The following is a 26,977-nucleotide window of genomic DNA, read 5'->3' as shown; positions in this document are numbered from 1 at the left end:
TGATGTGTTTTGTGGCTTTTTGCTGTGCACCAACCTCACCCGTGCGCCGCGCATTGGCCAGCTCCAAGGAGAGGTCATCCCGACTTCCTTTTACCACCAAGGCCGTGTCATCGACTGCAGGTAACGCATCAAGAATCAGGAATCCGAACAAAGCACTAGAATTACAAGCTGTTAAAGCTCAAATTTTGATAAAAATCAAAACTCAAGATTTTTCTATCTAGTTCTTTTAGTAGGAAAGTTGACTGAGATTTTACTATCACCTTTCATGTTGAGAGTCACTTTCAAAATAAAGTTTTATATTGATTTTCACATTACATTTGCTCAAATTGTGCTAATTATTAGTAACGAGACATTCTTCATAATCATAACCTTAAGAGTAGAATTGTGGTGTTCATGTTCCCATGATTAAAGTTCGGAGCATTGAAATATGCTACTATTTGAACACTGTGTGTGTTTATGACCAAAAACACAAAACAAAACAAAAGAAGACAGTTTAAGCTATACTTCATGTAGCATGTGTCTGGTTTGAAGATGGCTTAGCAAATACCTCATCACACTAGAAAATATTTATTAAAATATTGTTTATAGGTATAAGCAAACATTTGATGCTCAGTTATCTATGAGTACAAGGCACACATAGGTATGAGACTTATTTTGTTAGCCAAGAAGTCATATTATATTCCAAATAAAAGTCATTCCTTTCACAGTAGTCACAGTTCTAAGACTGTTCTATTACTCAGTGGTGCTGTTGCTACCCAAAACACCTTTGTGATTTTCCCTACTTAATTGCCTTCAGCATGTGAAAACTTTTCCTTTTGGTATTCTTAGAATACTGAATCTTCACCTATGTGCAAGAATATAAGATTGGAATTATCCAAAAGTAGTTTTGAACAAATTTTTGTAAATTGATTGGGTAATAAATTGATAATGCTGTCTTAGTCAAATGGTTGCTACTTTTCTGTCTTTTCAATGACTCTGAAGGTAATTCTAGTAGGGTCTTAGAAAACAACATCCTTCCTGGAATAAATGTATAACCTTAAAACTAGTTACTTTGATGTACACAAGCTTTCTTTGAATATGTATGTTTTCACATATCCTTAGCTTCAATAGTCTTGTTAAATTATATTGTATACTAAGCTAGCATATTTGTAAAATATTCAGCAAGATCTTCTATTCGGAATTGATTATTATTAAAGTTCAAGTTACTCTCAAATTTGAAATTTTGGAAGTACAGTCATCCACTGAAAGCATAAAATAACATTTTAATCAATGACAGACCACATATATGAAAGTGGCTGCGTGAGATTATAAATACACTAATTTTTACTGTCCCTTCTATGTTTAGATATGTTCAGATACACAAATACTCACCATTGTGTTTCAGTTGCCTACAATATTCAGTACAGGAACATGCTGTGCAGGTGTGTAGTCCAAGATCAGTAGGCTAGACCACACCCCATCTGGGTTTGTGTAATACACTCTATGATGTCCATACAATGACAAAATTGCTTACCGACTAATTTCTTCGAATGTATCCCTGTCATTAAGCCATGCATGACTGTAAATATTCATAGAAAACTTAAATTTTTTTTCAATTATGGATAATCAAAACCTCTGAAGCAATAAGCATAGTTTTTTTAAAAAACAGTTTTCTTACTGTTTTATTTTTAAAGGCTTTGTTTTCTCTTTATTTTATTATTGAGATGTGGTGCACATAGTTTTCAAAATATTTTTATTGTCTATTTTGCCCAACATCCCCTTTTCACTATGGGCCATATCTGAAGACCTTGGTGGGCTGGTGGTGTATTTTCCAATGCCTCTCTCTGGCCTAATGTTGGGTCTTAACAAGTGAGGATTTGGGTTACATGTCATGCATGTGGCATGTTTTCCTATGGAAGTGCAGTGTGATATGACAGTTTTTTATGCTCTGTGTTGAGAGGCAGTGGGGAGGGGGAGAAAAAGAGAAGGGTGGGGATACTTGGAGAGACCCCTGTCCATGGCTGTCTCTTTGTCTTATGAAAAGCAGCTGTGTTCTGCTGGTGCTGCATTTCTCTGTACAGCGCTGATGGCGTGAGGGTGTGCTTCTCCTTTCAGTGGTGCCCATGTGGTCTTAGATGATGACACGGATGTGGGCTATGTAGAGGATGGGACACCGTGTGGTCCATCGATGATGTGTTTAGATCGGAAGTGCCTACAGATCCAAGCCTTGAATATGAGCAGCTGCCCGCTCGACTCCAAGGGTAAAGTCTGCTCAGGTCATGGGGTAAGTAGCACCAGTGTCCAGCTTGAGCCTGTGTGGTCTGGCATCCTTCACAGGTTAGACTTCCAGTTCATTCACTCTCCTGCTGTGGCTGTTAACATCTGAGCACGGATGGTGATTACTTCCTCAGCATCTTTATCTGCTGAGAATAAACCATGTCCTGACGTGGCTTCATTTTTGTTGTTTTTTTGATCACTACCTATTTGTATTCAGTCCATTATCTAGACAACTTGACACCTGCATTAGGGTTCCTGGAGAGATGGAACCAATAGCAGATAGACATGTAAGTGCAGATTTCTTATGAGGACTTGGCCCATGTGGTTCCAGATGCCTAGTCCACAGTCTGCTGTCTATGAATGGCAACTTGGGGAGGCTGGTGGCATAATTCAGTCTGAGTCCACAGGCGTGAGGTGCCATGGAGCTGATGGTGTGAATCCCAACCCTAGAGCTGGTGGGATGAGATGTCCTGTCTTGAGCAGTGAGGTAGAATGAAAGGGAGCAGACTCCTCCTTTCCTTCTTTTTGTTCTATCCAGGCCTTCAGTGGATTGCATGACATACACCACATTGGGCAGGGTAGTCTACTTTATGGAGTCCACTGATTCCAATGTCAGTTCATTTGGAAACACCCTCCCAGGCACACCAAGAAATAAAGTTTAGCAAAATATTTGGGCATCCTGTGGCCCAGTTAAGTTGACACATAACATTAACCATCATAGCATCTGAAGAGTTGGGAGAAAATGGATGTGTTCCTAAAGGAACTTCAGATCCCATGTGACTATTGAGCAATTTGTAGCATTTCAGGCCATCTCAGGAATTCCCCCTCAGCTGCTCAGGATGCATGCTGAGACTTCTGTGTTCAAGATCCCACTAGACTAGGGGTTGGGTTGCTATGTCATTCACATGTTTAAAGTTGTGCAGCTGTACTTGGACCGAGGTCAGCAGCAGAGCAGATGCTGGCCCTGTTCATCCAGCATGGATCTGTGATTATGTGAACAAGTGTTTGGGCAAGTTGCCCTTACTGGCAAACCTAGGCCTTATATTCCAAAACAAATTTAGATAATTATTTAAACTGGGCTTAGCGAAAAGAAGATATTTCAAAATGTGTACAGACCTCAGAGATGGAGAAAAGATACACGAAGAAACAGAGCAATGCTGTAGAAGGGAGGTGCTGGAATGAAGGTGGAAAGGAGCCAAGGGAGATGGCTGGGCCGGTGCCGTGAACAGAGCCCTGCAGGAAGGTCTGAAGCTTCTACCTGCCAGCTCGCTGGAGTTTGGGTGTGGTGGGATCATAGGCACAGGGGACAGTATAACCCAATGATGAAGAATGTGGATTTGGTGTAGGAGGAATCCTGGGTTTGAATTCTAACTCTGCCTGTTGCTACCCCCAGGACTTTGGGTGAGTCAGGTAGCCTCTGTCAGCCCTCAGGTGCTGTTGTAAGGGTGAAACAAGATGCTTCACATAGGCTGGGCTTGGTGGCTCAGCCTGTAATCCCATGCTGTGGGAGGCTGAGGTGAGTGGATTGCCTGAGCCCGCGGGTTCGAGACCTGCCTGGGGAACTTGGCGAGATCTCATCTCTACAATAAATAAAAAAATTAGCTGGGCATGGTAGCGTGCACCTGTAGTTCCAGCTACTTGGAAGGCTGAGGCAGAAGGATCGCCGGAGCCCAGCAGGTCGAGGTTGTGGTGGCCGGGAACGGCCACTGCACTCCAGTCTGGGTGCAGAGTGAGACTCCAACTCAAAAAAAAAAAAAAAAAAAGATGCTTCACATAAAGCATTTAGCTTAAGTATCTGTCAAGTAGTAAGCTCTCAGTAGTTGGTACCTTAAAGTAAAATCACTGGACAGATGTTTTCGTTATTACTCTAAAAACACAAAACTTAATGCATGAAAAGACCCTTGCTTTTTTCCTATGAATCCTCTCAACTTTTCATCTTCTTTTTTAAAAAAAGGCCAATTTCAGTCCTGTTAATCATAACCACAGTGTACCATAACATTTCAGATTAAAAAGCTTTTAAGTTTGATTTTATTGTCTTTAGTAATCTCTCTCAGAATGTATTTTCAGGGGGATAAGGGCTTAAACACCCTTGTCTCTAGTTTGCAGATGTTTGTTTATTTCTTCTAAATTACAAGTTCATCTGGCCTGCTGCTTGTTCCCCAGAGAAGGAGGGAGGAGATAGGCCGATCTGGGTCTTCAACCTGGCTGGCTGAGAAAAGGGTTCCAGGGGCTGGTGGGAGGGGCTCAGTTAGCAGGGAAAGAGCCACCAAGTGGGTTTGATGTTGGCCACGGGGGTGGGGTGGGGTGGGGGGTGAGGTTGGGAGGGTAATAGGCAGGCATCGGTGGTTTGGGTGCCTGGTCTTTTATCTCCGACAGTGCCTCTTGAGCCTAATATTATTAATTTATTGAATTGAGAGTCCATGCCCCTCTCTTCCCTTCTTTCTTCTCAGGTGTGTAGTAATGAAGCTACCTGCATCTGTAACTTCACCTGGGCAGGGACGGATTGCAGTATCCGGGATCCAGTTCGGAACCCTCATCCCCCCAAAGATGAAGGACCCAAGGGTTTGTGTGATTTCATTTTAGTTCGTTGAGTACTGAGTTCATGAGCACTGCTCTAGTGCACTGGTATAATACTTTAATAGATTTGAGAGGAGACACGTAAGAGTATCTCTTTTTGCCATTAAAATGTATAGTTTATGTTACTGTAGAATTAAGGATTCTGGTATACCATATTTTTAAAATGTGTTTGAATTGCTTCTTAGTCTAAAACTGAGATTAGGAAGAAGTATATCTACTGGTTTTCCTTAATACAGTTTTCTTTTTCTCCTTAAGCCTTTCTTTTTCCAATCACAATTGCTAATTATTTTAAAGTTTGTCTAAGCCATGGCAGCCTTTTGATGGAGAAAATCTTTTTGGCTAACACGAGCCTGTTAAACTCTCAATACTGGAACCCTCCAAGCTCTTTGTAAAAACTCTTGATTAGGAAGGAGTTTGAATTCTTCACAGAACTTTAATGCTTCAAAGAAAATATGAAATATCTGGACCTTTGTTTTAATCAGTCATTAAGAGGAGAGAAACTAGAATCTCGGAATTAGAAGGAGTCTCATTGACCACCTAGGCCCACCCTTAGATTTTGCAGATGAGAAGGCTCGGACCCTGAGGCCGAGGGACATGCTCTGGTGACCCAGGTAATGAGAGGCAGGCTGGGACCAGGATGGGGGCCTGGTTTCAGACTCAAGCTCCTCCCTCCCACTCCAGCATCTCACAATGTGGTCCATGTCATCCTGGATATAGTCATCACTGTCTCATGATTCTCTTCATTCTCAACTCCTGTAGAGTTCTCAGAGATCTAGAAAAGCTGCCTGTCACAACAGGCCTATTTCAACTTCTCCTTCATCGCATCTGAGAAGCCAGGGAATTTCTAGATACGCAGTGACGTCATGGTTGTCTGCTTCTTTCTCACAGCACTGCCGACAGTGCCTCATAAGCAGCTGCCATGCTTTTCTCTCACAGGCAGGATACCATACATAGGACAGCTTAGCTTTGGATGGAGACTTGCTGTGGCTCTCTGGACTTCAGTGTAGTCCATGTGGGAAAACAATGACCCCCAAAGTGGATAAAATGCTGCCATCCTCAAGTCTTGAGAAGATCAGGTTGACCTGGGCACAGTACTCGCAAGGTGCTGACTCACATTTCGTGCATTTGTACAGTATGTCCAGGATGTCAGATACCATAAGAATTGCAGTCACACCCCTGCAGGACACATCTGTTCTTCCAGTTCTAAAAGGGAATATATCCCAATTTTGCACTTAGTCTTTTGTTACTTAAAACTGGAACAAAAAAATTCTTGGATCCACCTTCTGAAGTTAAGATAGAAAAGCTTTAGACTTTGACAAAAAAAGCAGAGGTTCATTCTTTCCCAGTTTTCTCTCCATCACATGACTGTGGTTTTTTTTTTTTCTTTTTAAAGATCTGGGTACAGATACTTGAATAGATGAGCAGAGCTGAATGTACAAGACTCTGCCCTTCTCTCTAAGTGCGGTAGGGGATAAGTGAGTGTCTGGTTCTATCCATCCCCCACCCCATTCACTTGCCCACTCCTGGAAAACTTATTTGGAGGCATTAAATGAGCAAAGCTACGTTTTAGAGAAAAGGGTTCACAGCTGTCTTTCATTTTATTCTGCTGTCTCCCCATTTATGTGGTGGTATTCTACACTAGCTTTAAAAAAATAACTTTTTGATCAGTCAAGTAATATATGTGTAGTGCAGAAAATTTTAGAAGCACTGAAAAGATTAAAAATAAAATAAAAGTCATCCTTTAATCCCACAGCTCATGAGTATTCGATATTAATATCCTGGTACACTTCTTTCCTAGAGTATGCATTCTTTTTCTTTCTTAATGAAGACAGTGGAATCATTAGAGTAAAGGTACCCATGAATTCTAAAATTTTTGAAATCCTTTTAAATATCTAATAATTTTTATTATGTTGAAAATAAACCACTAATTGGAGCAAACGCAGATCAGTTATTTTTGTAAATTATTAGACATTTCCAGAAAAAAATCAAGTGATTTTAGTACAAGTAAGTAATAGCTGTGTCTGCAATGGCTATTTATATCTTTTCAGTCTCTATAGAAAAATATACTAAATATACCAGCAAGTGGGAAACAACAGAACTTAAACATTTTAAAATTTCACTGAAGATATATGATTTACTTTTGATATTCAGATTAAAAGAAGATAGTGAGAAACTATGTACTTTACTTTTATTGTAATCAATTTATCAAATATTCATTGACTGTGTACTAGCTAAAAGCTAGCATATAGTTGGCACATAGTAGGCACTCAACAAAGTTAGCATCCCTTCCCTCTGGGGATGTGTAGAGGAGAGAGAACACTACACACAGGTGCTGAGTTTCCATGCACCCACATCCATGTGTTGTGTTGCTTTGCTCAAGAGTGGCAGATAATGGGCTCAAGACACTGAGACAGTTCTGCTTTTTTGACTATAGGCTTAGCAGCATGGGATGTCAGGCTTAGTAACATTCAGACAGCATGCTGTGTCTTTCTTCTTATGATCCAGTCAATTGGACTGGCACTTTCCCTGCTGAGCTCAGCATTTGGGCCCTCCCAAAGTGGCCACCATGTATAATGGGCCATACCCATGATGACCTGGCCCTTCACATCCATAGATGAAGGTTTTCTGGATAGATGCAATAAGAGAACATTAAAAATACTTGGTCGTATTTAATTTCAACATGCTTTCTTGATATGAACAAAAAAACTGAAGAGACATAATGAAAATATTTCCCTTTTTACCATGAACATGAACATGATAGACACATTGTATGCAACTGCCCTTTGGATCAAGACCAAATGAGCAAAAACAAAGGTAGAGTCTCTGAATCCTTTTTTGTTGATTTGAGAATGTCAGAAAGGAACTGTGTGTTTTGGGCATTTCTTTTGTTTTAACTGTAAGTTTCTGGAAGAATTAGAAATTCTACCCCTCCATCTGGGTAGGGACTGGAAACACACATGTCAGTGCTGCCACCACAGGCTCTCTGTCCTTGTGGTTGTCCCCTGAGGACCCATGGCGCAGAGGGCGCTAGATTACTCACTCCAGCTTCCCAAACCCAGCGACTGAAAGACAAGATGTAGGCTCTCAAGCACAGACCATGTGGGAAGGCTTTTCAAAAAGATTCTAAGGACAGAGTGGTGGCTCATGCTTCTAATCCCAGCACTTTGGGAGGCTGAGGTGGGAGGATTTCTTGAGCCCAGCAGTTCGAGACCAGCCAGGGCAACACACAGTGAGACCCCATCTGTTCAAAAATTAAAAAAAAAAAAAAATTAGCCAGGCATGGTGGCTCATGCCTGTAGTCCCACCTACTTGGGAGGCTGAGGTGGAAGAATTGCCTGAGCCCAGGAGGTCAAGGCTTCCATGAGCTGTGGTTGTTGTGATTGTGCCACTGCATTTCAGCCTGGCAACAGAGTGAGACTCCGACTCAAAAAAAGAGAAGATTCTAGCAATGTGACTTTACTTTTTCTATATTGTCATTCATTTCACCTAGGAAAACTCTTCTGATCCTCTCTTCTCTCAACTTGTTTCCACTGAGATCATGGGAAGACATGATTTTGGTCTGCTCTACAATGATAGAAAATGTTTAACTCCATTTAAAAAACCTGGAATTTTCACCTGTTGTCAAGGATCCATGCCAGGCACCCTTGATTTTTGTCAAGTTGTAGACACCTTCGTATGGTGTTCAACAAGGGGCACAGTGGACTGACTTAAATATTTATAAAGTTTTAAAATTTTTCAGTAATTGCGAGTTTATCTTTTATCAGTTCACAAAACTTCTGTAGGTTCATTGCCACCTTACACTATCTAAAATATACTTTTATATGAGATAATTTATTTTGTATTAATTTAGAAATTTGTTTATGTATTCAAAAATGGACTTAAAATATTTCTTTTATTTTATAGAAAAGAGTAAGGAGATCCAGTTGTGTGTCTAACATGTTGAAATAGGGCGCTAGATACTGATGTTATACTGTACAGTATAGTTTTTTAGTATTCACTTTTCAAATCTTGCATTTCAGTGGAATAATAAGCCCCTTGCAGAAAGAACTTTGGTCTGTAGAGTAAAATGATGGCTTTGATGCCTTCTGACTGTGAAGTATTAAGAGATTCAGAATTTTAGTTCCTGTTGGAATCACGATGAGATAATGCACCACTTTAAAAGGAACACAGTTTTAAAATGTCTGAAGTATGACTTACCTATAGAGGAATTCTACATATAAAACAGAACATTTTCAGAAAAGGAGAAAACTTAATAGTTTATATCTTAATATTACAGACATATCCAAAACTCTGCTTTTTAGCACAAGTGAACCTAGATAGCAAAGACCAAGACTGAAAATAATAGTAAACCAACAAATAACAACAGAAATAAGAAAACAGAAATGAAAATATCCTGCTAGGTCGCAGATGGGTTCCCCAAATGTGTGATAATGAAAGGTGAGTGCACACATAGAGGGAGCACAAGAGAGTTCCTGTCAGCTGGAAGCTTTCAGAGTTCCATCTCCAGGTTAGGTAGGATGAGAAGAAGGTGTGTTATCATGTGCCGTGCAGAACTCTTGGAACAAAAAGATATTTAGTAGATAACGAAGGTGTGAACGGAATGAATTCAGTTTAGAATAGATATATTAGTATAGAAGTGTAATGTGATCAGGCCCCTAGAGGTCCAAAGACATTCTTTTCAATGGGTAGCTGTGAGAGGCAGCTGCAATCTCTGTTTTCAAATCCCTCCTCTGTAAAATCCATCCACCTGAGCCACTCAGCTGATTCATGTCAGTATGAACACAGGTTGAATCACTTTGAAGAGATAACCCTGTAGACATAAAGACGAAGAACCCAAGGGCTCTTCATATACATTTGCAGAACATCAGGACTGCTGTGGAGGGAGGGAGGCAGAGTAGGAAGCAGAGGGGGCTTTGGGAAAGCTTTTCCCACTTTCTTTGATCTTGCTTCAGTGTTAAGAGTACTCATTAGTTGAGTATGTGGAGACAATTATTCCTTCTTGGGAGAGATAACAGATTATATCTGTTTATGTGGAATACCTATAGAAATGTCTTGTTTCCCTGGTTTTGTTTGTAAAACCTAGCTGATGAGTTGCCCAATTATTTTGTTTCTGCAGTGAGAAATTACATTCATAGCAAATACAAAAGCCTTTTTAAATTGTTATTTTTATTCATCTTTCATACAGTTATCATAATTTAAAAAATTAACACATTCCTATGATGTCATTTTACAGCAGGATTTTTCTATAAATTAGGACTGTATATATGGCTTATATAAAAATTGAAGAAATTATAGGACTTCATGTATTGAAGCTATGAGAACCAAAGCCTAAAACTTAAGCCAAGAAAAGTTATCAAATAGTTAATTTAGTATTCTAAAAGATACAATTTCCTAAAGTCCCTTTTAAAAATGAGGCTTTCTATTTGGAATACCTTTTCATCCTAGTGTCATTGGAAAGTCTGAGCTATAGTTTGGGTGATGTTGAATTGTAATGTGTCATACTTGGGAAACATTGCTGCCACCTTACATGTTGGCCTCTTTCTCTCTCCCCTCCAAACTCTCAGTGAACTTTTTCTGTTTCCTGTTGTGTCCCCATCTTTTTTGTTTTTTTTATTTTTAAGAACAACTCAGGTTGTGCCTAGTTATGACAAAACTAGAATCTCTCACTCATATTATTTGCCCTGTGATAAAGTGAAGTCATTGTCCGGTGCTTAACAGGGTTAGAGATTCAGAGTTCTCTCTGGGAGAATATTTAGCTAAAAAAGGTCAAAGAGCCCAGTATTAACCCTTTAAAAATGGTGAAAGTAATCCTGGTGTTTGTTTTGCTTCCCTGGGTCTCACAGCATACAATGTGTGTGAATTGTAACCTTGTTGATCTGACTTGTTTTCACCATAAGGTGACTTGAAGCCAGCTCTTTTGATTTGTATAGAGATTTGAGTACAGTGCATAGACGCCCACACACTGTGTACACACCGACGCAGAGCTCTATACAGCAGGCCTTCCCACTGGACACCAAGTTTCATTCGCCTGCGTAGAGAACCCCTAGAACCTCTCTCATTTAGGCCCACTTCCAACATAGGGAGGCTGCATGCAGGCGGTGATGTCGCATTGCTGAAGTCCCACTTTGCGTCTTCTGCCTCTGGGTGATCAGAAGCAACACATGCGGTTTTCCAGAGATCCCAACTTTCTATCAATGCATAGTTTATGCACTGGAGATGATAAACAAACAAAAAAATAAGTGTTCACATCCTATGACGGGGATCCAAATGCTGCATAGTTAATTGAAACAGACTTTTCAATGATGTCCCAGGTAAACATGCATTTAACTTTAAAGCTATTCTATTTTGAATTTCTAAGGAGTTTCACCAAACTGAGTGATGTATTCTAAATTCTGAAAAGATGTAGCTTCTTAGGCATGTTTTGCAGTTTGAGAATTTTATAATATATATTAGTACATTATAATTTTGAAATTAAAATACAGATTTGCTGTTATTCAGGTTAAATTATATTTTAATTTTACCTCACATCTGGTAGAAACTGTAACTGAAATTGTATTATGTATGTGTTTAAAGGTATTTATCAGAGATTATGTTTTTTTAAGTGTGTGGAGTTTGAAAGTGTATTCAAAATCATTTTCAGGTATCTTTAGTGTTTATGCAGATCTTAATGTCAAATCTTAAAGCAGATATTTCAATATTTAACTGACTTTGGGAGCATTTCCTAAATAGGTTGTTTTATGTGTTAGTGTGTTGTTTCCTTTGTTAAAAAATCTCCATTTTCCTCCGCACAGTGAATATGGCCACAAGCAGGCTAATAGGTGCCGTGGCCGGCACCATTCTGGCCGCGGGGGTGATTTTTGGAGGCACAGGGTGGGGAATAGAGTAAGCATCCTCACGTGTCTCTATGTGTGCCGGTGTGTGGTGGGGTCATGCCCACCTCCTGTCTGTTCATCTTTGTGTTCCCTGTGTTCCCTGTGGTGCAGCTTGTGGTGTGACCTAGTGTGTTTGTATTGTGGTGTCCTTGTGCCATGCAGAGCCCTTTCCTGTCTGGACCGTGTGGGGCCTGGGGTGATGAGGGGTGCTCGTGGTCCCTCCGAAGTGAGGCAGCAGTCCTGACACACGGCGCTCCTCCACTTGGAAAAGCAATGGGGAAATACAGATGTAAACAAAAACAAAAACAAAACACAAAAATTTATTGGCAAAGCGCCTGTTTGAGAGCTTTTTCTTAAGATTCTTTACAATGATTTTCATCTTTGCCAGTCAAACAAATCCACGTAGACAGCTGGGAAGATCAGCAGGTGCAAGCATTTCTTATGGGTCATGAGGGTGGTGGCCACCAATGTTTCTTCCACTTATTTAGGATGATAAGGGAGGCTTCAGCTTAATTAAGAATATATTTAGGATACTGCCTTCATTTTTTTAATAACAGGTTCATAATTCAGAGTTGATGTTTACATAAACATTTGGAAGCAGGGAGCAAAACCCTATATGACCTCAAGTGGCCAGCTGCAGCTCACCCGGTGACCTTGTCTCAGAAATGGCCAGGATGGAATGACCTCGATATGTGCCATGTGTCCATCACCTCATTGGGGCACGGCTCTCCTGGTGCCATCCATAAGCTTTCTCTATGGGGCCTACTCAGTGGCAGAACTGTCGGTGCTCATGGGACTAAAAGATGGCAGTGATGTTGCCTCTCTAATTACACAGAGAGCATTTATGAGTGGCAGGAATAACCCTCTACATGCTGTTCTTCCTAGACAGTAGTGGTGGCAATGCTTTGGAGCAGCCCAGGAGTGAACGACTAGCATCTCATGGAGCCACCAAATACCTTTTACTCAGTCAGCACAAACCATGGGCTCATTGTGATCATCAGTCATGTTTCTCCTTAGTTGGTAGTTGGAACACAGGGGATTGGGTGCTCTTACTTCCTGGAATTGGGAGATCAGGCACCAAAGACACAGGGAGTGGGTCCACAGGTCACACACTGTGTTGAAGGGGACATGGACCTACTCTCTCCTGGATTCAAGGACTTTGGACCTTCTAACTTACATCTTTGCAGTGTGGAATGTGGAGCTAGTTAGCATAGGGGAGGTCAGAAATACTGGAAAAAGAGATTTTGTTTCTCCTGGTGTGCTAGAGAATAAAGAACAGGAGAGAGGTAAAATATTTAGAGACAAGAACTCTGTACTATAAAATTTCACTCGAGTCTGTTGACTGGATTGTATATGGGAGAAACAAGCCTTTTTGGGGGTAACTCTGTACATATATTTATGTGATATTCCTTCTGGAAGAATGGAAGTTTTTTTCTAAAAAATCATCCAAATGCATTTTTTTACATTAAGTATTGGCTGCCATGTTGGTGCACTGAAATGTGCTTATGGAAGGGGTGCATTTCCATCATCCTCCCATGCCCTAGTGGCAGGCAGTCCCTGGAAGGCCTGTGTTGTAAAACATGGTCCCCGGTCCAGCGTTCATGTCCATCCATCATTCTCAGTGTTGTTGGTTGTGGCTATTTCTGGTTGTGACAGGTAAGTTTGGATAAGTGTATTTTTTTTTTCTAAAAATAGGTTTGTTATTTATTATTTTTGGTCCATGAGCTGTTCTATCTACGAGCTTACTAATTTTTCCCTTCAAATTCTAATTTTGCCATAACTGCTCAAGAAGTAAATATAGTTTTTAAAAAGTAAAATTTATGTAACACAATTTAGATTTTTTTAAACACTTCCTAGTTTAACTAATAATGTAATGTTCATTAAGTCACTGAAGACTCTATGGACAGGGTTTTTTTTAAAAAAAATTTTTCTCCCCTACTCCTTAGTTAGTTATTGTAAGTCAGGGATCATTTCTCATTGGTTGTATATTGATTCTAATTCCAGCCTAGCTTTCTGAAGACGGCAAAGTGCATATTATATTTAAAGCATGGAGTATGTCCATGGCTATAGAAGGATTTTTAAAAAAATGATTGTTTGAAATGTGGTTCTCTGTTGAAAGGAGGGAGGAGAGACCCATGAACGGGATATGGTTTCATTGGTGCAGGGGTTAGCAAGTCTTCTGTGAAGGGCCCAGTGAGTGGTTTGACTTTCAGCCTGCAAGGTGTCTGTTGTGACCTCTCAACCATGGTCTCTTATTGTGAAAACAGCCATAAACAGTGTGTAAGTGAGTGAGCTGGGCTGTGTTCCAATAACATATATTTTTAAAAACACACAATGGGGCCAGATTTGGCTTGAGGGCTGTAGTTTGCTGGCCCTTAATTTACAGAATATGTTTTAGAGTCAAACAAGCCTGAGTTCAGATCTTGGCTACACCCTTTGTTAACTTCTAGAAGCCTCTGTTTCCCCATCTGTTAAACAGGGACAGCCACAGTTCCTACCTCATGTGGTTTTGTGGGACTCAAATGAGGTACTGTGTGTCACAGGCTCAGAACCTCACCCAGAACAAGTGCTCAGTACACAATGACTGTGGCTGCGCTCATTGCTGTCATTATGATTACTGGCATGTCTCTAATGGTAATGGAGATTCATGTCCATAGAGCCTCAGCACTTAGTCAAAGGAGCTTGTCACAGCCCAGGGTCCTGAAGAGACGCATCCCCGAGATTCCACAGCAGCAACTGCCACCTGCCCGCCATGTCCTAGGTGGACTTGCATTATGTGGATAATTGTAGTGCTGCCAGAAGTGGTGTCCTTTATGTACACACTTGAGGGCACTGATGTGAGCAGAAAAGAGAATTTCTTTCTCAGAAAAGAATGTATCCCCAAACCCAAGGATTTTTGGGAAGCCAGCAGAATTGGCCTTGTGGTTTCTGGGGCAGTGATTATAGTTGGACAGGAAGCATTTTGCTGTTGGGAGCTTGTTAGCATCCTGAATGGTGTGGTGTTTAAAATAACGATTCTACTGAATGTGTAGTTGCTTAGATATAAAATATCGAACCAAAGAGGGGCATGAGTGCGTGGCGGCAGATGCTGGAGGGTGGACCAACCCTTCGGCAACAATGCTGGAACTCTACCGGGGGTTTTCTTTCTTGCAGTCCTTGACTCCCCTTTTTTAAATCTCCAAGCCTCAAATTTATCTTGGTCATCAATGGTACCTTATTCTCAGTTGACTCTAGGAATTATTTTTTTCCTTTCTCCAAAATCACCCAAGTGAGTTTAACACTCCCTTTGGGTCCCACTCTGGTGTTTAACCCTGTAAGGACCATGACAAAATGTGTCTTTGAGAGCAGGCTTCAAAGTCAGATCCTTGCTGGGAACCTCCTCTGATGCTAAACTGCAACTGTCTCCACATGGGGAACAAAAAGCACTAGACACTTCCCGTGCTGCTGACAGCCCCTCAGGAGGGGTTTCTCCTTCTCGTCTCACCCTCGTCGGGAATCTGACTGAGTTCACGCTCATGCAGTGGGTCTTGATGTGCATTTACTTGTTTGATTCATGACACTGGAAAGGGGAAGAGGAGAAGGACGAGTCACAACAGCAGGTGGGGCCTATGGGCTTCAGTTCTGCAGTCGGTGAACTGGACAGGATTTAATCGTCATGGGTTCAGAAAGTCTAGATTTAAAGGCATGTAAGTTCGGGCAGTCACTAAGTGGAGCATCCAAAGTGCAAGACACCTAGTCAATATGGGCTGTCTACATGTTCAGCCGTCCTGACCATGGTGTTTACTTCTTGAAACCGCTGAACTGCCTTTCCCTTGTGGTAACAAAAGTGGTTGGCTCATGACTTTCTTCCCATGATCCTCTGTCGCAGGTCCTAGTGCCACCAACCTCATAATAGGCTCCATCGCTGGTGCCATCCTGGTAGCAGCTATTGTCCTTGGGGGCACAGGCTGGGGATTTAAGTAAGCAACGCCGCATGTCTTCTCTCGGGCTCTGGCTCTTCTCTCTTTTGCTTACACAACCAAGTTTTGAGTTCCTGCTACAAGAGTCTAGATTTTCTGAGGCAAACTGCAAAAAAGTAAATCTTTGCATTCAGAAGTGGATTAGGAAAGAAGACAAGTAAACCTGCAAATGTCACCTTCAGGTTAGAGGAGTGTGAGGAAAGATTTCACATGCCCTCGTTTGAGAGAAGAACAGAGAGGTCTTCAGTAGAAGACTTGCCTGCTTGAGGGGTGTGAATGCTGAGATGCACCTGTTCACATGCAGGTGATTGAGGAAGATCTGCAAGTGGAAAAAACAAATGTGAAGTCCTGTTATCTGTTTAACCCTGACAGTCCACTGGTATTTTGACATTTTCACAATCTAAGTAACCACACAGTCATTACTTGAGATTTTCACATGTAACATTATGTGTAGCTTTGTGATTTGAAATGCTTTATTATATAAAAACAGATTTTAAAAAAAGTTTGCATTAATTTCCTAACTAACTGAATAGGTTTCAAATTATAATTTGAAATTTATGGCCTTGTGACACTTAATATTTTCTAATTAACTGCTAAATATTGACATGACTGGTAGGCCTGGTGTGTTTTCATAGTAACATTTTAGTTTGTATTGCACGTTGATCACTCAAATAAGAGTGTTTAAATAGCCATACCAGATAATCACAAATAAAGCCTTAGTTATGATTAAAATTTATAAACTTGATTTATTCAGTTTGGATGTTTCTGTATCGTGGAATCATTAGGTATAATCACTTTTTTCTACCTTTTCATGCTATGGTGACTTGATTAAGATTCATAAGTAAGCTCTCCTGTGCCAGATATTTCCTGTGATAAAATTTCAACCAAATATAACAAAACAAATATGAGTAGGAAATTAAGACCATTACCCAAATTTAAAACCCACTTTGCATCCATCTCTTTACTCAGTATAGGAAGCTTTTGCCCTGAACTGTATGAATAATTAATTGCCTTAATTATGAATTTTACTTTATGTTTGTAATCTTGAATTCAGTATATTTTAACCAGCTAGCATGTTGTTATTAGAAGCTGATTATAAAAGAAAAACTAACCAAAAGATGATTTAAATAAATTCAACATTATCTGCTAATTTGTTATTATATTAATCTTTAGTGTATAGGCCTACAGTTTCTGAGTTACTTTAATTTGGAAAGGTATTATCAAATGGTACTTTTTTCCTCCCAGGATATTTTAAAGTTGACCTTGTTTAATTAAATAGTTTTGGCATCACTGTGTTTTCTAAAACACATAAAATGGGCAACTTACGTTTGCATTTCTTGTCTTGGTATTAACAAGACATTGCCAGGATGATGAGTTGCTCATGTGGCATCTAATAAAAAAATGTACTTTTGTTTGGGCTGATTCAAGCTAAAACCTTTTTTTAATATCCTGCTACTTTAAAAAAGTCATTGCTGGCCAGGCATGGTGGCTCATACCAATAATCTCAGCACTCTGGGAGGTTATGGCAGAAGACTCTCTTGAGGCCAGGAGCTCAAGAACAACCTGGGCAGCATAGTGAGACCCTGTCTCTAAATTAAAAAATTAAAAGGAAAAAACTAGCCAGACATGGTGGCATGCACATGTAGTCCCAGCTACTTGGGAAGCTGAGGTGAGAGGATGACGAGCCCAGGAGGTTGAGGCTGCAGTGAGCTATGATCGTGCCACTGCACTCCAGCCTGGGTGACAGAGTAAGACCCTGTTTCTAAAAACAAAACAAAACAAAAACAAACCCACCCAAACCAAAAAGCCATTTTATGTTAATAACACTGCCACACTCTTACTATTTTATAATGTTCCCTTGAACTTTTTCATAAATGTGTCTCAAGAAAAATATATTTGGCTCACGCCCAGGCTTGGTGTATGCCTTTGTGGCACTAAGAAATCTCAGTTTAAAGAGTTAGGAAACAGTCTACTATGCACCTGTCCCATCCAGACTTGTGTGGTGCCAGATCTGCCATCTCAGCTTTTGGGCAAGAGCATGCTGGTCTGTAGCAGGACCTCAAAACAGTGGCCTGGCCTAGCTCACAGCTTGAATTGCATGTTTCTTTGGGAAAGAATGGAAAAGTCATTATCACTGTATATAAGTGGATTAGGCCCTGTGCAGATTATTCGTATCTGAGAGAGTTGTCTCATTGCCAGAAGAACAGAAAACATCAGGTGGGCTCAATACTTAGGGAGGCCAGGAGCCGCTTTTGCCAACTGCTGCCAGGGGTCCTATGCAGAGACTCCTTCCTGTGCCTGTGACTCAAATAGTCAAGGGAGCACTTTGTAGAAAGGCACACAGTAGGGTGATGTGTCATGCCCTGGGGCAAAGAGAAATTTGAATATAAGAATGACTGTAGAACATGTAACTTGAGGAGTTGAACTTTGGATTATGTGGTGCTGCTTGTGTACAGACTGTTGGTTGCAACTTGAAGATCTGATTTGCTTTAGATTTTACTAGTGGCTGTTTGGTTTGTATTAAACTTTAAATAACTACTTCTACCTTATTATAAAAGGCTTTGGTGTTGGATAATGTTTGAGTTTTGCCATCATGTAGGCAATTTAGTAGATTACTAGTCTAGAGATAATTTGGAAGTGTAATTATTTGTTAGTTGAACTGGAAACCCTTGAATGTTTCTTTGAGTTCAGCATAGATTTTTAAAACAAGGTTGCTTTAGAGTCAGAAGTTGAAAATAGTTTGTAAAAAAAAAAATTGCTCTAAATATGACCATGAAAATTCCTCCTAAAATCAGGTTTTTATTACTAGAAGAAAAATTCGTAAAGTAACCTGAAGAATTAGAAGGCATGAGAACTTTTAGATGAAAGAAAACTATATTAGACACTCAGGGGAAATAAAGCTTTTCCCTCGTCACAGTTCTTTGAGTGTAACGATCTGAGTAGTTTGGATGTGGAAGAAAGATCACACCATCCATGACCTGCTCAAGTGTGAGACACACAGCTGCCCCTGTGGATGAAAGATCACACCATCCATGACCTGCTCGAGTGTGAGGCACTCAGCTGCCCCTGAGCACTGACATCTCTGTCATTCTTTGTGACTCTTTTCTTAAAACTATTCTTTCTTGAAATAGGTGGTCTCATGCATGAACATTGATGGGCTCATGTGAATGTGTGAAAGTACACGTGTGTGTGTAAAGTGATGATGAATGTTTATTAAAATTGGAAAATAATGCACATTTAGATTACCTGCTCCTTTTTTAGTGGAATAGTGGAACCAAAAATCTTTGATTAATGCAAACAAGAATTCCACAAGCAAGGTTGTGGAATTCCTGAAAAATTTTAAAGATGCTTTATTTGGTGGATTATTTTTTACCATCATGTTGGGCAATGTGGTGGGTGTTCCTTGGTAACTTTGGCTAGTTTCCATATTCCAGGAGCATAAGGACACCAAGGAGTGATGCAGTCTGTGGGATCCCAGGTGTTGAAGGTTTTAGGACTTTCCCTAAGAAATTCTGTGCAGAATGAGCACCGGCATATGGCATACCAGTTGTCCAGTGTCTGCCCCATCTACATTTATTTCTGTTCACCCCACATCCTTGTCCTCCACCTCACCTACACACACTGTGGTGCAGAGGATGTCAGAATGCTGTCCTGGCCGACTCTTGGAGATGTGGGACACTTGTCCCCAGTGTTGAATCAACCTTGCTTTGACTGCTGTTGGAGCTGTGGCTTTTACTGAATATTGGCAAAAATCAAGTAGATAAAGGATCATTTTAGTAGCATCTTTCCTATAGCTTAGGAAAGATAAACATATGAAAAGGGAATTTCATACATCCATTTAAAAGTGAGCTGCATATGGTGGCTCATGTCTATAATCTCAGCACTTTGGGAGAATGAGGCCAGGAGTTCGTCTATAATCCCAACACTTTGGGAGGCTCGAGGCCAGAAGTTCCAGACCAGCCTGGGCAACATAGTAAAACCCTGTCTCTGCAAAAAAAATAGAGAATTAGCTGGGCATGGTGGCATCTGTAGTCCCAGCTACTTGGGAGACTGAGGCAAGAGGATCGCTTGAATTCACGAGTTTGAGACTGCAGTGAGCTATGATTGTGCCACTGTACTCCAGCCTGGGTGGCAGAGTGAGACCCTGTCTCTAAAAAAAGAAAACAAACACACAAACAAAATGAGCACAATTGCCCTTAGCACCTTGGATGTGGCTATCTTTCTGACAGTTCCTAAATTTGGATGTAGGAGTTTTGATGTGAGCAAGGTGGTCATTTGCATGCACCTCAGTAGGTGATGATAGAGGGAAGAGAGAGTCTACATGATAGTCAGAAGGAGCGTGGCAATAAAGGTGGCATCGTTTGTTGACTGTTTAATCCAGAGAGGATTCCAGTATGATCACTGAGCTCTCCAGCCACATCAAGGGGTCTCAGTCTGTGGAACCTCATGGCTACCCTGGCATCACACTACTGCCCTCTCCATGGGATTCTGTGGCTGGGTGGGTCCCACAACCATTGTGGCCACACTGACTTGGCACAGTCACTTCTGACACATAGTTATCACAGGTGATCTCCTTTCTCTGAGAAGCCACTTGGGCTATGAGTCGTACCGAGCCTGACTCAAGCCTCAGGGGCTCTATGTGGCCAGTGCTCCATTTTGTGGGCTGTGCTGAAGAAAAAGTTGTTCATGTGTTCACATGAAGTGAAAGTGAAAGACACGTGTCTAGCCTTCCACCAGGAGAACTGACTGAGGTGTCTGAGTGTCAGACTGGATGAAGTTTAAGAAAGTTAACATTGCTAGTTGTATTTTCTCAAAGGAGGAAGTGTCTTTTTTGCCTTTTGAGTTTTACAGAATTGGGAAATGAAATCAATTTTAGCTAGTCTTTCCATGAGGAGGATAACCAGACTGTTGCTTATTTGAATTCTGTGACCAAATCCCATATAACTAAGGTGCCCGGTTCCCTGCATCCCTGCTAGGCTGGGTACCTTCCCCCTGGTACCCTAGCGATTCCAGGCTGGCCAGGAAGATGCAAAATGTGTCCCAGACCCTACCACCAGAGAAGTGACCTCAGCCTAGGGTAACCTAGGAGGAACTGGGCAAGGTCTCTTCGTGGAGTGTGACGGCGCAGAGTGGTAAGAATGCAGGAACAGTCAGTGAACTTGGACCTTGAGAGGAGGGCTGAAGGCTTCATGGCTCTGAGATGGCCATGGTTACCTGGAGAATTTTGTTTTAATTTTGTGTAGATGTATATGTGCATAATAATATTCATAGACAAAAGTCCAGACTTTTAGAAGTAGTAAAGATGAGTGAAACTGTGTCACTGTGAGTTGATGGATCATCTTGTAGTTTATAATGGCCCAGGAATACTCCACAGATTATGATGAGTTTGGTGACTGCCTGAGAGTTCTGATGGGCAGTGCATTGGGAGGGTGTGGTCCTGGAGAGTTGACACGGGGCTCCCACCATGGTGGACTTCTACACTGAAGTGAGCAGAGAGAGTTGTTTTTACATCAGCAGTTTGGTACAGGCAGTTCTCAACCTGAAGTGGCCCATGGTGGTTCCACTGATTCTGCATGCCGAGCCCTGGCCGTCCACTGGCGGGAGGGTATACCTCTGTCCCTGTGGCTGGGCCCTCTCCCTGCTGGGACTCAGTAAGAGCCAAGGTCCTGGATCCCCGCTGGTGTTCAGGGTCCATTTTCGCCTGTTAAAATAGGGTTCCACAGGTGCTCAGCCTCCTGGGGACCCAAGGACCCCTGAAGTGTTTCTACACCAAGTGCAACCCCAGCTTTGGAGGGAGCACACACTTTAGACACTGGAGGCTGCCTGTGTGCCAGGCTAAAAGGGAGACTCCCTTCCCCACTTACAGAGGGACCGCCTGCTGTTGTGACCTGGGCACGGCTGTTGCTCTGACATCCCCACGTTTGGATGCGGGAGTTTAGATGTGGCACTAGAGCCAACCCTACACAGCTCTTTCTTCTGCATTTGGGGTGACCCAGGAGACATTAACATGATGTTTCCCAGAGTCCCGGCATGCACAGCTCATGGGGTCAAACTCTGTTGTCCTCTCTGACTTGCAGAGTGCAGGACCCCTCCAACCTCCACCTCAGGGGTAGACATAGCAACAGGAGTGGATCTGTGCCCCATGGAGAATGCCTGGGGAGGCCCCTGGGTGTCTCCCTGTGTCCTGGCAGCACCGACAGGTCCTGCTGTTGGGGCTGCTAACTCGGAGGAGGACTGGGGTGCATATGGGGGCGGACGGTTCTGCCAAAGTGCTCGCCGTGCTGGGTGACTACATATGGGGACACTCAGGGAAACGGTTTAATGAAAATGTTAGAAGAACAAAGGGAAGTTTTCTGAAAGACTTTTACATTTGATGTTTCAAAAGAGAAGCATTAAGTGGTCATCTTGGGAGAAAGGATGGCAAGCTGCCTCCACGCTGTGCAGAGCGTGGCTGCAGTCTCATGTTGAATGACTTCTGGGTAGGAGGCCAACATGTGAAGGCTTGGGACTCAGGGCTGGGGGCCCCACCTGGCCCTGTGCAAGGGTGGGGATGGGGGTCTCCAGGTTGCATGATGCCCATGGCAGCGATGTGGCACCCCCAGCGTGCAGACCACATGCATGAGCCCTTGCTTGGTGCCCCACACGAAGCCAGACCCTGGGGAGGTTGCACCTGACTTCTGGGGTTGCCTTGTAGTGTCTTGCTGGTTCTTTCTTTTCTCTCTCGGCATGGGAAGCACTTTACAGGAGACTGGACTCCCAGCCAAACACTTGACCTTTCTTGTTCTACTGAGGCTGAGGACAGCCCTGGCTTCACTAACCCACATGTCCACTCTCCTGCGAATGTCTTGTCTTCCTGTGCACCCTTTTCCCACATTCCACATGCAGAAATGCTTGTCCCACCGAGCATAAGAGCTCACACGCCCAAGGCAGTAGGCAGCTGGGTGGGGTGGAGCAAGGCCAGGCCAGTCCCCCTACAGTGCCCCCCAGGCCGGGGCGGGCCGGGGCGGGGGAGGGCTGTGAGACTCCTGTTTCTTCCACTCTCCCAGTCGCCCCTTTGAGGAAGAGCCTCCTGCTAATAATTTTCACCTAATGGGTCAGCAGTGTCATTCACCTCTGAAATAAGACAAATGGGGCTGCAGAATCTTCCTGTGGTTGAAAATGCACAACCCAAAGCTGCCTTTGGTGTTCACCAAAGGACGTGCTCTTGGGAGACATTGTGGAGGCTCGGGGCGTGAGTGGCCCTGACTCAGCTTCAGGTTAGTTTGGAGGCTGCCTCCGTGTGGGCTGCTTACTTGGCTCTAGGACTAGCACGCCTGTCGTGATCATCTCCTTCCTCTCCTTGTCATCTGACTAACATTGTGGATTTTTCCCCTGCCCGCACTTTCTTTTGATGCCCTCTGGAAGAAATGTCAAGAAGAGGCGGTTCGACCCTACTCAGCAAGGGCCCATCTGACCCTGCCTCCCCAGATGGATGCCTCCTCGCGCTGCTGGGCTCTGGGGATGACACGCTCGCAGCTGTGCTGCCGGAACTTCTCAGTCTGTAAACAGAAACTTGGGGTGGCGATGATGACATTACTGAAGTTGGGGTGATAGGGATGGGGTAAAAGAAAACTATCCCTTTTGGAAATAATCTCAAAGAGCCCCTCCCACCCCTCATCAATAAAGGGGGGCAAAAGACTTTGTTATGAAAAGACCTGTTTCAGAATCTTTTTTTTCTAACTAAAGGAAGAAGGAACAAAAAAAATCAAGTGCAATAAAAGAACCATTAAAAATAGCAAATGATTATTCCCCCAGCCTGCTGGCACTTAATATCTTCTAAATGATCTGGCATGATTTCGTTCCTTTACTACCAATGGCAAACTCCAGCGGCATGAAGACCTAGTTTCTGAAAGGGCACAAACTGCATGGCACACACACAGCTACAACCTTGCAGCCAGCTCTCCACAGAGCCTGCCACAGACCCCGAGGGTGACAGTGATGGCTGCAGCTGTCCCGGCCCCTTCACCAGACACCGCCCGCCCCCACCCATGGCATCCCCCCCATGCCCTCTACAGCCACCACCCTGCTTGAGGTCAGGCCATGGCAGCATTCCACGGACCGTGCTCTCGGCCACTCGCTTGCCCGTGGGTTTTACCCTGGATGGAGCAGCCTTTGGAAGCAAGAGCTGGAATGTGAACCACGATGCTATTGTATAGTTCTTTTATAAATGTAAATATGGAAATAAGATTTTGACACGTCATTTTCACTTGTCTGTATTGAAATATTTTTCTTGTAAAGGTTCTCTGTAAATCTGAGTGTATCATTTGCTCCCCATCTGTTTTGATTATTTTCTCTCTTCCTTCATCTTTGTCCTTCTTTCTTATAGCATGTTAGAGCTTGCTAGAGAGACACACTCAGCCACCGGTGCAGGGAGGTTGGACACAAAACAGGTGCAGTTTAGAGTTGGTCTGCTTGAAACCAAAAATAAACAAAAGAGAGAGGACACAAACAACAAAATAATCCATATCAAAAACACAGAAATTATGTAAATGTGAATATGTGTGCTGACAAGTCTCTAATTTTTTTTGCTGTCATTATAAACATATGTATATAATGTAAGAAAGTAGTCACCCTTTCAAGTTAATCACAAAAGTGCCAAGCTCATAAGTTTAGTTCTTGGTTTTAACAATTTTCTTTCCCTGTATTTAATGTGAAAGGAGGATCAACTTAAAGCCTTAAATAAAAACAAAAATAATAACTTTTAAATGTTGAAAGCCTGGGAAAAAAAGTTAAGCTTTCCATTTTATTTGTATCTGTTGTGTCAATATTTCACTCACACTCATCTTTCCGTAGCAGAGTATGCATGGTAGTCCCCACCATGCAAATGGTGGAGAGTGAGGCCGCAGATCTATTCTCATGGCATTGCCACATGGGCTTTCCCGAAGTTTTCAAGGCTTGTCTGATCCACAGCATTCTGCTGATCTCCAAGTGTTGCGCTGTGCAATAATAAGATTCCACTGAATATGCACTCACAGTCATCTTCCTCCTCCAGGCAGATTTGATGTGACCTGGGGCTCCCAAGGTCCTCTGAGTTTCCTTCACTCTTACCAATTTCTTCTTCTATTTATGGTCATGGTAGCTGCTGCTCAAGTGTGAAGTAGATAAGTTAGTAAGGAAATGTGTCCCCACCATTTGAATGCACACACTTGTGCATGGTCACTCGTGGCATCCAGCAGAGACGGCCTTGCTGAAGGTTTCCATGGAGCCCCTTCTCACGTCCTTTTCAGCATGATTCCTCACATTAGTCTTACAGCTTTTTCTTTGACTTTGGAAAGTACTATGTCCTAAGAATGCACTGCTTAAAACAGTGGCATCTGTAACTGTGGACTGTGGCATGTAGAGCAGAAGCTTTCATGTCTGTGTGCTTCAGTAGACCCTTACCCTACACCCTACTCTTGCCATTGCTTTCTGAGCACTAGGTGCTACACTGGGGGGAGGGAGGGGATGGCGATGTCCTCTGGGACCAGATGTGTGTCTATGTGTTGTCACCACAGGGAACTCGAAGGCCTCTCTTCCTTGCTCCTGGTTCGTGAGAGAATGGTAGCCCTCTGCTTCGTGGCAATGGCTCGTTCAGCTCAGAGGAGCTTGGAGGAAGCACGGACGACTTAGCTCCCTTCCTGGTCTGCATGGCTTGGTGTCTCCTGGCGGTGTCTCCTAGCAGGGTCTCCTCGCTAGGAGATCCTGAGCTGCTGCTAGTCCCTCCAGCCGCATGTCATGACTTTCCGGGGCACTGTGGTGACTTAACAGAAACACAGCCATGGTGGTTACAAAATAAGTCAAATCTCTATTGCTGTCTTTCAAGTATCTCGCAAACAACATTGTAAATGTGCGATGTTATGTTTTAAATCAGACCACAGTGGTCCCCAAATATTATGTACATAAGGCACATGTCCGTGTAACTTTTTGTTACACCAGGAGTTCATAGGTATCCACACCTATGCTCCAATGTTAAATTATTTGTGTGTATATGTAAAATACACAAGCGTTAAGCTATGTGTGTATGAACATGAAAGACAACACAACCACATCAGTTGTAAACAGTGGACTATAATTATTTCGGGTGGTATTAGACCATGTAGTTTCAAACTCTTGGCTGAGTTTTCTTTTGCACATGCCATTCATTTGCTAATTTCTGTGCGGTAGATACTCCTTTTCATTCCTTTGAGCTCTAAGCACAAGTCTATCACTGTTTAATACCACCGAGCAAGAGTTCATGTAGCAGTCAGGGTCCCATCTCACTGGCTGTGCTTCTGCTGTGTTAACTAATGACTCCTGGATGAGGAGACATGCGCTCTTTGAGACTCACTGGGGACAGTGCATGAACCCATGGGATCAGAGTCACTCCCACTAGATAGCCAGGCAGTACACGCAAGCCAGGCAGTACACGCAAGCACATGTTCCAAACATGAATCACACAGAGCTGCAGAGTTTTACCAAGTGATGCATTTTGGTTGTTTTTTACTATGCAAAGATGGGAAATGCACAGACGTCTCAAAGACTAGTGATTGAAAAAATTTACAAACAATACTTGAACCCTCTCTGTAGAGTCATCCTATCATGTTTTATAGTCATTTGTTGCTGCCATTGTTAATTTCTGTTTTTAAATGCTTTGTAATTTTTTTTAAGTGCACTACCTGAAGTTTTGTTTGAAGTTAATAAATTCATTCATATGTTGTTGGCTGCCTGTGAATGGAGATTCAGTAGTCACTGTATGCATCTTCTAGCTAAGTGTGTATTAAAACTTTCGTTAACATAGAATGTTGTGGCTGTATGCCTTGGTCATTTCTCTCAAGCTCCTTTTCTGTGTCCTCTTGTCTTGTTGATTAAATGGCCGTGTGTCTGAGTTTTGGCAGCAGTCTCAACCAAAGGCTCACTGAAAATTTAAGCAGTTGATGGTGCAAAATAAAATCTCTGGTTAATAAGTATGCCCTGGGCTAGGATTCAGTCTTATTGAGTCCACTGGAAATTCTTTGCTTCTTGTAAATCAGAAAAAAAGAAACCTATCTTAGGATCATACTCTTACCAAACTTTTAAAAAATATTTATCTTTTGAGTTTAGAGTTTAGACTCATAATAACATCCACACCTTTGCCCTGGTACTGGATTTATAGTCAAGCAACAAAGTAGAAGAAAATCTGGTATACAAATTGTATTATCAAAAACATGTGAAGGAAGATATTTCCTCCCAGTCTTCATGGACTGAGTCCCAAGGTCACATCCCTTCACGAATGTCTTCAGCATGTTGTCTCTTCTCCCTGCAGCCTTGACTTGGCCT

At 42.3% G+C, this 26,977-nt stretch overlaps 1 protein-coding gene across 1 annotated transcript; it reads left to right on the top strand.

Moving 5' to 3' along the window:
* ADAM23 (ADAM metallopeptidase domain 23) lies at positions 1-23,977 on the top strand (the record flags this gene model as incomplete). The annotated part of the gene is made up of 5 exons (XM_008056148.1): positions 1-120; positions 2,095-2,263; positions 4,707-4,818; positions 15,574-15,664; positions 23,069-23,977. Coding segments are annotated over 5 exons (541 nt in total), but the record flags the coding sequence as incomplete, so codon positions are not given.
* Between the last annotated feature and the right edge of the window lie 3,000 nt (positions 23,978-26,977).

This window comes from Carlito syrichta, unplaced genomic scaffold (assembly GCF_000164805.1).
Source record: "Carlito syrichta isolate Samal-C Ts95f unplaced genomic scaffold, Tarsius_syrichta-2.0.1 Scaffold302257, whole genome shotgun sequence".
NCBI lineage: Eukaryota > Metazoa > Chordata > Mammalia > Primates > Tarsiidae > Carlito > Carlito syrichta.
The sequence above is the reverse complement of the archived record's forward strand: the minus strand, read 5'-3'. Positions and strand labels throughout refer to the sequence as shown.